At 41.4% G+C, this 12,660-nt stretch overlaps 1 protein-coding gene across 1 annotated transcript in view; it reads right to left on the bottom strand.

Annotated features, from left to right (window-relative positions):
* The window catches only part of HEATR6 (HEAT repeat containing 6), a 32,429-nt gene extending 20,987 nt beyond the window's left edge, over positions 1-11,442 (bottom strand). Inside the window, exons 1-7 of the mRNA XM_035026608.1 lie at positions 11,197-11,442; positions 7,228-7,335; positions 4,971-5,111; positions 4,381-4,496; positions 3,423-3,537; positions 1,695-1,796; positions 667-804 (exon numbers count right to left, since the gene is read on the bottom strand). Coding sequence (XP_034882499.1) covers positions 667-804; positions 1,695-1,796; positions 3,423-3,537; positions 4,381-4,496; positions 4,971-5,111; positions 7,228-7,335; positions 11,197-11,403 — 927 coding nt within the window. The 5' untranslated portion in view covers positions 11,404-11,442. The remainder of the gene's footprint in view (positions 1-666; positions 805-1,694; positions 1,797-3,422; positions 3,538-4,380; positions 4,497-4,970; positions 5,112-7,227; positions 7,336-11,196) is intronic.
* Positions 11,443-12,660: the final 1,218 nt, after the last annotated feature.

Genomic DNA, 12,660 nt, shown 5'->3' with positions numbered 1-12,660 from the left:
GTATACCCTGTGAATATTCTGATGAAAGAAATCACAATACTGCACTTTAGTTGCTTATTTATCCACCTTCCCCTTCTCTCCCAAACTCCAAAAAGCAGAGTCTATATCCTTAATGCTTAATATAATGTCTGGGATGTGGCAGAAGTTCAGTTAATGTTGCATCAGTCAATGAGTGAAAGAATTTCTAATTATAAGCATTTTGAAAGTAATACCGGATACATTTCTAGATGTAATACCGTGGCCCATATATCTATATGCTCTAGGTTCTCCAGTGGAAACATAAGGGAGATGGCAGCTATATGAACAGGCTGGGAAATTTGGCAGTTGTAACTGAGACCTACAATATTTACCAATTAGCCTTTTATAGAGAAAGCTGGTTGGCCTGTGGTCTTGAGCATTTGGGGAACAAGGATGTGTGGCTTTGGGTATAAAATGAATGCCCACTGTTACATCTGTTCTATTGTCTAGAACGCTTAGAAATATAAGAGACTCTAACTGGTGTTTCCAGCAGTCTGATGAATTTAAATTTACTATGCTAAAAACCCTAAACTGAAATCAAATTCAAGGTGAGCCTTTGGAACAAGTAGTGATGCAAATCATAGAAAACACACATAACAAGCAATTAAAGGCAATCCACAACTTAAACCTAAGCAGACACAGGCGTACCGCAGTTGGTCGGGAAGCGCTGGATTCGGATTGCTGTGGTTTGACAGGTGGTCGCCCATCGTACTGAGGAAGTGGAGTGGGGTATAACACTGTGGGCAGCTCTATGTTTAGTCCCGGGAGTCCATGAAACATAGATTTCTAATAATGATGATTAAGGAAACACACACACACAACTAATCATAAAACAGAATGATTCACCATATTCTGGATCACATCAATGAACAAATTAATGTCCAGAAGCTTATTAAGGAAATTAAAATGGACAGAAAATTGATACCTTGGAGGTTTAGGGCTTATAGAAGAGTTTAATCTCATCTGGATGGATCTGGTCTGGCCAGATTAGGTTAGGCTTGATTTTAGTTTATTTACTTATGTTTTTTATTTATTAATTTTTAAAATTTATCCAATCTGTTTTATCCAATCATTTGATCTATAATTTTTTAACCAATCAATCATTCTTATTTCGCTTATCCATGTCCACACCTAGCTGTCTGTATATTTGGGGGAGACAGGACAGGGAAAGATTTGAAGTTTTAGTCATGATCAATCTAAGTTATCATACATGGCTTTGACCGGAGGCCACCTCCTGGCTGAACTAAAAGGTGGGTCCCCAGAGAGGCTGATCTGACCTTCCCACTGAACGGCAGGCTCAGAAGCCAAAGGATGCAGCCTATTGATGCCATCTTGACTGGCCCACCTACTGCATGGGCCAAGAGCCAAAGGGAAGCCCTGGTTCTTCTTTCAAGTATAAAATTAAGTTATCTACAGATCATAACCTATTCCTTTCCTAAGTTAAGATTCATAAGTAAAGTTTTAGAATTTTGATATATTTACTTAAAACAAGGTTTACTGTTTTCAGTTCTTAATTTTAAGTATGCTTGTATATGAACATTTGAATGATCTCTCCTAAAATATAATACCCTAAAGCTAGCCTTGGAGCAGTGATGTAAAGTGGTCTTATGCCTGGGTTTAAGTAGGAAAGACACTCGCCATAATGAGGACTTGGGTTTAAACGGGCAATGCCTTACCTTTAGCACAGCCAGAAGAGCTCCAAGTTCCTCCGTCTGTGTCAGTTTCATCTTACCCCCATTTAGAAGAGACTGTATACCTTTTAATGCATTTTGTAACAACTAGGGGAAAGAGGAGGACAAGCTTAAAGGTAAAGGAAATGTGGTTATCCAGGGATCAACTTTCTAGCATCACTGAGGCTGGAGGAGAAAAAGTCTCTACATGATGGAAAAAACCATTCAAAAGGAGGGGGAAAAAAAACAAAACAAAAGAAGACCCAGAGGAGAGAGATCTGATGAACCACTGCTAATTATTTTTTAGAAGAATAGAGTGCCCTCACGGAAGAGTGGTCTTATCGTACATGTTTATAAGCTAGTATGTACAAACGGTGAGCAAGAAAAAAAAAAAAGAAGAGGTCTGTAGTAGGAAGAAGGTGATAGGGATGGAAAAGTGGCAGCAGAGACCGGAAGTGGGGAAGCTCTCTGATGCAGCAACCTCACTAGTTCTTAAAGGCAAAGGCATGTGTGTGGGAGCAGGTTTCTAGAGGGCAAGTCTGATCCAGATTGATCTTCTGACCCAGCACTCTCATTAAGAAATACCATCCTAAAGAAATACGCACCCCACCCCCCAAGGAGAAGATGTGGACCACAACCTTTTTCTGAAATAGTGGAAACACTGAAAAAAACTTCCATTTCCACCTACTATGACAATGATTGTATAAGAAACTGACCCTCTGCTACATGGGAAACTCAACCATAATACCTGCAAGCATCTGCCAAGCACTCTAAATGCTGTATTTCATATACTGCTCGCAAGACCCCTACAAGGTAATTGCATCATTTGTCCCATTTGAGAGAGAAGGAACAGGGAGGCTCAAGAAGTTCAGCAACTTGCCCAAGGTCTCCCAGTGACAGCAGTCAGAAAGCATGAGGTACATCAATAGGTGCCCAAGAAATATTCACTTTAAAAAGGAGATAAAATTGTAAAACAGCATATTTAATATGACCCCACTTGAAAATTATAAACTGTGCTCATCTACGTACAGAAAAAATATTTGGGGGCTTGTAGAACAAACTGTTCCAGGTGGTTATATCTGAGCAGGGAACTTGGAGGAACCTTCGCCATCACAGATCTGTAATTTCTGATATGTGTCACTCTGAATTTAAAATATGTTAACAAACTGTCATATTTCTATCAGATTTTTAAAAAAGAAATAATATTGCAGATACTATTGAAATCTACTCCTTTCCCTTCCATCTAAAAGATAGTTACTAGGGGCTCCTCGGTGGCTCAGTCGGTTGACTCTTAATTTTGACTCAGGTCATGATCTTGGGGTTGTGAGATCGAGCCCCGTGTCGGGCTCCATATTGGGTGTGTGAAGCCTGCTTGGGATTCTCTCTCCCTCTGCTCCCCTCCCCTTGCTTGCACTCTCCCTCTCTTAAAAAAAATAAATTAAATAAAATAAAATGACAGTTACTAGTTTGAAATTGTATTGCTTTCATGTCAGGAGGGAAAAAAACACTTTTCTTTAAAAAGCTTTAAAATTGCAAAACAAAATAAATAGAAACTGTCTTGTAATTTAAACCTGAAAGATATGATGTCCATCTTTGTAAGTTATAAACATTCCACGTATGCCTATTATCTCTAGACAAAACAAATTCAGCATTATACTCTTCAGTAACAGCCTCTGCTCTGCTGCTTCTAGACACACCTGTAACAGGCATAAGATCAGTGGTAGCCCCACCTACCATGCAAAACGTGATATCATCCATATCAGATGATTTCGGAGACTGTAAAGCGGTCAGGAAAGCCCGGAAGCAGATATCTGGGTAGGGCTCCTCCAAGTATGGCTGCCCTGGCACACTAAAACACACACAAAGAAAGCAACGCAAACTCAGTCTTCTCTGAAATGAGGCTCGCAAGAGTAAGAATTAAAAACAGCAGTAATACAGACCAACGGAGTGGGAATACACCCTTGGATGAAACTGTATTAAGGAAGACTGTGCACTCTGGGTAATTAACTATGGCTGCAGGACAGCACAAGCATGGAATGAATAGGAAAGAGGAAGAGTGGTTTCCATAGGGAAAAGTTACAGAAGTTTGTGGTGGAAGAAGTATAGAGGAAGAAATCCTTTTTAGTTCTGCTTTTCAGTGTTTAGAGGGGAAAGAATGCAGACAGGGCCTGTCAAGCTAGAGTCACACAGCTGAGCCAGCCCTCCTACCCACTGGACGTTGGACCCACTGGACAATACAGATACCAGATAACACACAGCAGCTCAGGTCTGTGCTCCTCATTTTTCATTGCAGGCATCTACAACTGGGTGGCTGGGATTGGTTCCAATTTCTTAGAAGAAACTGGCCTTGAAAGACGCCTCAACAAAGCTTAAATTCATATGACTATATTCTAAAAGACTTAGTATGGTTAAAATTTATATCAACAGAAAACAAAACCTTGACATATTACACATGGACTCCTTTTACCCTATTTTAGGGATAAGGTCCTAGTCTAGTTTTTCCTTTATCTTTTCTATAAGCAATATTAAAATTAAACAATGTAAGATGATCTTACTAGTGAGGCACATGGGAACCACACAGTAGGTTCTTTTTCTAAGTTGGCTCTGGCTTCAGACAGACTGAACCACCTACAAAGGGCCCACGAGAGGCCCTATCCTACCATGGCTGGGAGATGTTACTGGCTCCACATACCTGAGACATAAATTTGCCATACAGTGTACTGCAGCTCTCCGAACTTCAGGGTCGGGCTGAGCCAAGTCACTCAACTTCATCAAAATCCCGCTCTTGCCTAGCAAGCCTGGGAGGTACTAAAACAAAATAACAGCTCATGTTGGTCAAAGAAAGCTTCTAGGAAAATATTACTCTTTAGACAGATGTCAGTTTTTAAACTGAAGGGCAGTTAAGTACCAGACGACTAGCTGCTAGGCAAATCTTCCAGATGGGCATGCAAAGATGTGCCCCAAAACACCAGTGGGGTTCACTGCTCCCAGCCCAGGTAGTTGCTGAAGCTCTTTAGTTGTGGGTACATAGCTGAAGAGTAGTAATAATAAAAAATGGTAATGGTATTTACTGAGTGCTAAGCATTTTAGAAGGACTGTCTCACTTCATCCTCAGACGAACTACTGTATACACGAAGAAATGAGGCTCAAAGTGGTTGAGTAAGGGTTGCTCAAGGTCACACATATCATGAATGACAGGACAGAAACCTCAGCACAGGCCTGTTGGTTCAGAGCCTGTGTTCCTAACCTTTTGAAGGAAAGACAGAACACAGTTTAAACTACCTTTTGACATTTTGAGCCATTGCAGTAAACCAGAGCTGCCAGGGCTTGAAGAATTTCCATGTGTGTCCAGGAACTACACTGCTGAATAGCAGAAATAGCATACGCCAACAGGAAATCCAGGTTTTGTTCATCCACAATCACCTATCAAGAGAGGAAAAAATATGCATGATCTAACTTGTAAAAAAATATTTTTATCCTTTCGGACATGCATGCTCACCTGAATCAGGCTATGAAAAGGAGAGCACATGAGCCCATCTTTTTGGGATCAAAAAGATCAGCTCTAAAGGCCTTGAAAGTTTGGTCAAGACAAGGCCTTCTCCTTGCCCCACGGCCTTGCTCATTTCCTCCCCCTTACTCCCTCCACACAAAGTAGAACCTGGCCAAGTCCTTGTAAGTTTTCCTTGAGCTAACCAGACACTGGCAGCTGTAAATCCATATATATGTGTAAGACTCAATCCACTGAAATTACCTTCTACATAATAAATGCTCAACAAATACATTGTGAACATATATGTCTGCTAAATAGCTATTATGTCTCACCCTGATGTAGGGAATAAGACAGGAAGAGAGGGCATATTCTTGTCCTCAAGGAGTTTATAATCTTGTTGAGACAAAGTAGGCTAATCGAAGTATCAATTCATGAATTATTGAGATAACCTGTCATCAAAAGCTAGAAAGTTGGCTAAGGGCTGTAGGTACCATATGTGATCAAGAATTTTTCCAACTGCCCATGTTACAAAGGTAATATACCTGAGAACAGTAAACATTTAGAAGACACCATATCAGTGTGAAAAATTCTAAACTTGAAAATAGCCTCATTTCATTTAGGAAGACACACGTAGCAGACACTGCTTACCCATCAGCATTCATCTCCTATCTCCTGTTGGCAGAGTACTGATTTTATTTGGGTGCTCATCTCTTGTACATGAGACCTGAGGGTAAATCCCAATTAGCTAAGACAGTGCTTCTCCACCAGGGGCAATCTTATTTCCCAGGGAAATAAGATTTTTTTGCCCATTTGGCAGTATCTGTAGACATTCACAATTGGGGGGATGCTACTGGCTTCTAAGGGAGAAACCAGGGATGCTGCTAAAATCCTACAATGCACAGGACAGTGCCCCTCAACTAAGAATCATCCAATCCAAAATATTAATAGTGCTGAGATTAAGAAACTTTGATATAAGAGTTGAGCTACATTGTAATCATCTAGGGAGCTTAAGCCCTCCAGGTGATTCTAATGTGCAGTCAAGACTGACCCCTGGTTTAAGCCACTCATGGTAGTACCATTCCCCTGATCAATGGGTGTAGAGGGGTTTCTCGTATGACCTAGGTCTCCCCAGCAGCTATCAGGGGAGGTCTGATGGAGAGTGTAGGGGACAAGCTGCCTCATTCTTAAATCAAAGGGACACAAAATAAATTGTTCTTTTGCTTCTGCAGGATGTTATTTATTTATTTCATACAGGATGCCAAGGTGTCATCCTGACTATGAGAGATGCCCAAAACCCATACACTGGTGGCAAATGAAATAAGTTTCTTATTATTAAGTGCCCCTTACAGTGCCTCCCTTGGGGGTTCTGACATGAGATAATTAAAAAAAAATTTTTTTTAGCTATTCTAGGTTGGCTTTTCTGTTTCTTGCAGCCAAAAGAATCTTAGATTGCATAATGCTAATTGTAAGGTTTGTGCTAACCACATTCACGTACTCATGTGGTATCTTATGGTAAGTAATAGCCGCAACTTCTGAACTGTTCCTAAAAAGATATGAGATTTATTTAGGAAGTTATAAAGGTTCTGGAGAGAGGGGAGCTATAGTACACATCTTGATATAAATAACAGGGGTCTTTTCATCTAATGTCCTCTTGCTCCCAAGCTACTTCTTATGTTTTATGACGAACAAAGTAGACCAAAAAATGGTAGCTTTGGGAAAGGGGAAAAAATATTGGTAGGAAAGGAGCAGGGGATTGTTTCAACTTATTCTTAGATATATCTTGGTCAAATACATCTTCCATGAAAAATCCTAAGACCTGGGAGCCTCAACGATATTGGTTTCTTGAACCAAACAGAAAGGGACACCTCTAATGGACAAACTTCTAGAATTGTGCAGCATAATTTTTTCGTCAGAATTACATTTAATATCATTCTTAGTAAGGAACTGCTTTTTGCAGTTTCTCAAAAGATCAGCCTATCACACCTAACACAGACATAGCATTTCAAAGGTTTAGTTTATGATGAATTCTAAGGTTATACACATGATTACCTGTAATCTGTTAAGTAAATGGTGGATAAGTTGAGACACTTTGCTGACAAGATGATTCTGATTAAGAGGCACCAGTCGGCAAGCTTGGACAAGAAGAGTACAGACATCCTACAAAAAAAAAAAAAAAAGACAATGAAAAGGCAATATGCCTATTAGTCAAGTGAAGAACCACCCCCACCGGCCCACCAAATACAGCCAAACAGAAAAATGAAAGTGAATGTTCACACTCAAAATGAGGAAAGATGAAATCTGAGGCAGAAACTAGGAAAAAAAATTAAATGATACCACAGAAATGGGGTGTACTAAAAAGTAAAAGACTCAATATGGTTTTTGTCAGGCTAAAGACTTCAGAGTCTCTACATATGTAAACAGTGCAATTAAATAACCAAAGAAAGGCTTCCAGAATGTAAAAGCACACACTGTAGTTAAAGATAGCAAAAAGTAAGCAAACAGACACATGAAAAGATGCTGAACATCACTCATCATCAGGGAAATGCAAATCAAAACTATAATGAGATATCACTGCACACCTATCAGAATGGCTAAAATCAAAAACACAAGAAACAACAGGTGTTGGCAAGGATGTGGAGAAAAAGGAACCCTCGTACACTGTTGGTGGGAATGCAAACTGTGCAGACACTGTGGAAAACAAAACAGAGGTTCCTCAAAAAGTTAAAAATAGAACAAAAATAGTACAATTCCTGTGATCCAGGAATTGTACTACTAGGTATTTACCCAAAGGATACAAAAACACTAATTCAAAAGGATACACACACCGCTATATTTATAGCAGCATTATTTACAATAGCCAAGATATGGAAGCAGCCCAAGTGTCCATCCATGGATAAATGGATAAACATGTGGTTTATATATACAATGGATTATTACCCAGCCATAAAGAAGAATGAAATCTTGCCATTTGCAACGACATGGATGGAGCCAGAAAGTATTATGCTAAGTGAAATAAGTCAGTCAGAGAAAGGCAAACACTGTATGATTTCACTCATCTGTGGAACTGAAGAAACAAAAAAACAAGCAAAGGGGAAAAAAAAGAGAGAGAGAGAGACACAAATCAAGAACCAGACTCTTAACTATAGGGAACAAACTGCTGGTTACCAGAGGGGAGGCAGGTGAGGAGATGGGTGAAATAGGTGATGGGGATTTTTTTTTTTATTATTATGTTATGTTAATCACCATACATTACATCATTAGTTTTAGATGTAGTGTTCCATGATTCATTGTTTGTGCATAACACCCATGCTCTATGCAGAACGTGCCCTCCTTAATACCCATCACCAGGTTAACCCATCCCCCCACCCCCCTCCCCTCTAGAACCCTCAGTTTGTTTTTCAGAGTCCATCGTCTCTCATGGTTCGTCTCCCCCTCCGATTTCCCCCACTTCATTCTTCCCCTCCTGCTATCTTCTTCTTTTTTTTTCTTTAACATATGATGGGGATTAAGGAGGGCCCTTGTGAAGAGCACCAGGTGATGTATGGAATTGTTGAATCATTATATTGTATACCTGAAGTTAATATAACACTATATGTTAACTATATGGGAAATAAAAATTAAAAAAGAATAGAACTCATTTATTCCTATCTTAAAAAAGAAAAAGAAAATAAGCAAACCATATTTTCAATGCCACTGGGAAAATCAGAAATGACACCTGTATAAATTTATTGTAAAATTAGGTAATTCTTCAAAAAAAAGAGGGCAACCTATTTGCAAATCACACTATTCATTCATCCACTGATGTTTATTGAATTAAAAGGTTTGGAGCACTTACTATGTGCTAAGTAGTGTGCTAGATCTTTGGGCTCCAAAAGTGAACAAACATATTCCTGAACTTTAAAAAGAGCTCATAGTGAGGAAGACAGAAATACTCACCAATAATTAAAGTGAATTAAATGTTGAAAGAACTAACTGCAAACTCCGTGGGGAAATGGTAATTAGGGAGGTCTTATGGAGGTGATTTTTTTTTTTTAAGATTTATTTATTTTACAGATAGAGAAAGCACAAGGGGGGGGAGGCGCAGAGAGAGAGGGAGCAAGAATCCCAAGCAGACTCTGTGCTGAGTGTGGAGCCTGATGTGGGGCTCCATCCCAGGACCCTGAGATCATGACCTGAGCTGAAACCAAGAGTCGGACATTTAGCCCACTGTGCCACTCAGGAGCCCCATGAAGATGATTTTTCTTTTTTTTTTTTAGATTTTATCTATTTATTTGAGAGAGAGAGAATGAGAGAGAGAGAGAGCATGAGAGGGGAGAGGGTCGAGGGAGAAGCAGGCGCCCCGCTGAGCAGGGAGCAGGATGTGGGACTCGATCCCGGAACTCCAGGATCATGACCTAACCCAATGGCAGTCATGCAACCAACTGAGCCACCCAGGCACCCCTCACAAGGGTGATTTTTAAGCATAATTTGGAATGATATGAAGGATGACTAAAAATCTGCCAGACAGACAAAGCAATGAAAGACACAGCAAGCAATGGGAATAAAGTGTGCAAAAGACCTGGAATTGGTATTCCAGGAGTGAAACACTAGTAGATGCTTGAGGAACAGCAGGTTTTAAATGACTGTACACAGAGCACAAAAGGAGAAGTGACAGGAGACTCGAAAGGCACATATTTTTGATGGAAAAATATCAAATTGTGCCAATAAAGCAAAAAGTTCCCGAGTAAACCCTTAATTCCACTCCACCCCCTAGTGACACACACTATTATTTTGTTGTAAACTTTTCCATTCGTTGTTGTGAACTCTTTATATCTATAAATGTACACACTCTCTTAAACGCACTCCTCACCCTATATTGGTGTCGTACTGCAATGAACCGTTCTGTAACTTGCTCTGAGCATCTACCAATATGTATTAAAGATCTTCCCAAATCAGAGTTTTGCCTTCCTAATCAGGTTTTATTCTCACAAAAGAAAAGATCACTCTAGTAGCAGGACAAAAAATGGTTTGGAGAAGAGCTAAACAGGAGGCAGAAGAGAAGTTTGAGGAGACCAGTGGAAGAGTTCAGGAAAGTCATCTTGCCTGAGGGCTTAAGGCATTGGCAGTGGGAACACAGAAAAGGGAATGAGAAATATTTATGAGATGGAATCTGAAGAATCCGAATTGGATAGATCTGGGAGAAAAAGGGAAAACACCAGTGTTTGTGCCAGTGTGACTTGGCAGACTGGGCATGTTTCTGTGAGTTGGGGGATGGGATGGGTTGTGGATATAGTGTGTCTACAGAGATAATGTAACTTCATTTTTAGGAACTGTCCAGTTTGAGGTGCCTGTGAGCACCAGAGGCAGGGGTATGACTGGGTCAAGAGTTCTGGGAGTTCAGTAAGTAGTATCCAAGGCCTGATGTGACTATTATCATTACTCAGTGTCGGAGTACTTCTAAACAGGAGGTAGAGAGGGAAGTGCTAGCACGAAAGAACAGAAAATGGCAGGGAGCATGTGACAGCCTTAGGCTCCAATTCTACCTCTGCCTTTTGCCAGCAACAGGACATTGGATCTTTACGTGCCGCAGTATTTTTATCAGTAAAGTCGATCTAAAAATACCCACGTTGTAAGATTCCTAGAACCGTACACCGTAAATTACAGTACACGATGGTCTGAGTGCTATGTACTCAATAAATGGTAGAAGTGAATTTTATATACAAAGTGTTTTGTATGCAGGGAGTGGAGCTGGGGGACGGGAAGGTGGGACCAGAGATGACACCTGCGGTGTTATCAGAGCAGAAGTCATCAATGGGGTTTTAAAGATGCGAGTCTGCCAAGCACTGCAGGATCTTCCAGATAGAGGAGGGCAGAGACTGTCACGGTCGGAGGGAGCCAGCGAGCCTAGAACTAAGTAACGCGAAGCCGGGCTGGGAAAAGCCGGGCGCGGCAGGCGGGAGCTACCCGCTAGGGCCCCTGAGGGCGGGGCCGGGGCCAGGAGGCGCGGCCCGAGTCCTCCCCACCCGGCACGCCGCCTACCTCCGGAGCCACGCCGCCGCCCTCACTGTAGTTCTCAGAGATGAGCTGGTCGAAGAGCAGGTGGATCTCGGTCCGGGCGGAGCTGCTGTTATCCGGGCGCAGGGCGCAGAGTCTGGCCGACAAGCAGCGAAAGGCACTGCTCTGGTCCGGTGGCACTGCCCGCGCCGGCTCGTATTTGGGCGAGCCGCCGAGCTGTGCCGCCGCCATCTTCCCTACGTAGGACAACAGGGAAATAACTTCCGGGGTGTTCCCGGCTCCGCGCGCCAGTTCCGGAAATACTTCCTTAGACCGGAAGCCGAGTGAGACCCTGGACTCTCCTCTGCACGGACCTTCCTCTGCCTGCTTTGCGAAATTTGTCAGAAATGAGCTTGGAGGGTTTTTTACCTTACATTTGTCTTTGAGTCCTGACCGAAAAGTGGGACTTTATCTGTCCTCCTAGAAAGTGTGTTCCTGGACAAGGCTGACATGGCTCTTTAGTACTAGCGTTTCAGGCGGGCTGGATTTGGAGAGGGGCTGTTTGTGGTGGCAGTGGCAGAAACTGCTAGTTGTAGAACATCCTTGGACTCTTCTGACATCGTGTGAGAGCCCTTGATTCTTACCCAGGCACAAAACCACCCTGTAAATAGAGGGTATAATTCCCAGTATTCCTTGCAGCTGGCTGTGCATCCTCCTGTGAATCTTGCACTTCGTTACACAAGAAAAGTAATTTGGAAGTTCAAACTGAGCCATGTAAAATATAACCTGCCTAAGGGTGACCTGGTTGAGATTGGACACCCCAAGATTTCCTGTAGCCTTAAAAGCAAGAAGCTGGAAAAGAAAATAGCCATTTTAAAAGCCATAAACCGTTTTTAGTCACCCAAGAGGTGAAGGCATGAAATTTACATTTGGTCATCTCTTGGGCTTTTGAATTATGCAAATATAAAGCAGATTCTTATCAGTGATTCTTAGGGAAAACCTTGAAGTCACCTGAAGGTACATGTTTTATCCTGAGACTAAAACACTTGTGTTTAGCAATAACAATTGGGGGCTTGCTTTAGAAAAGCTTGTTTTCTGAAGACTGGGCTTTGGGGAGAAATACTAATTTTTTGTTTGAATTTAGATGTCCTATTATTGTTTATTCTTGGGATGTATGTGCATGTTATGTATGTGTATGTATTTGTGATATTCAAGCATTTGCTCAGGGAAGATCAGGAGCTGAGACCTAGTCATGGAAGTGTTAGTCTGATTTCTCCCAAAGCAGAGCGTTAGGTGAGGTTGATATATTAGTGATTTAGTCAAGAATGAACAGGGAAGAAAGGAGAATCAGTACACATATATGCTATTGAATTGGCCATTGCAAACAAAGGGTGAGTGATTGCTCAATCCTTCAGATTTTCTGAGATGCCTTCTGGAATGTTCTCAGCACCCCCTCCTGAGGAATGGGAGATGGAAGCATATAACTGTCAGCCTTTGAATTCTGTTGTC

This window comes from Mirounga leonina, unplaced genomic scaffold (genome assembly GCF_011800145.1).
Source record: "Mirounga leonina isolate KUSES-001 unplaced genomic scaffold, KU_Mleo_1.0 Mir_200, whole genome shotgun sequence".
NCBI lineage: Eukaryota > Metazoa > Chordata > Mammalia > Carnivora > Phocidae > Mirounga > Mirounga leonina.
This window is presented reverse-complemented; position numbering and strand designations above follow the sequence as displayed.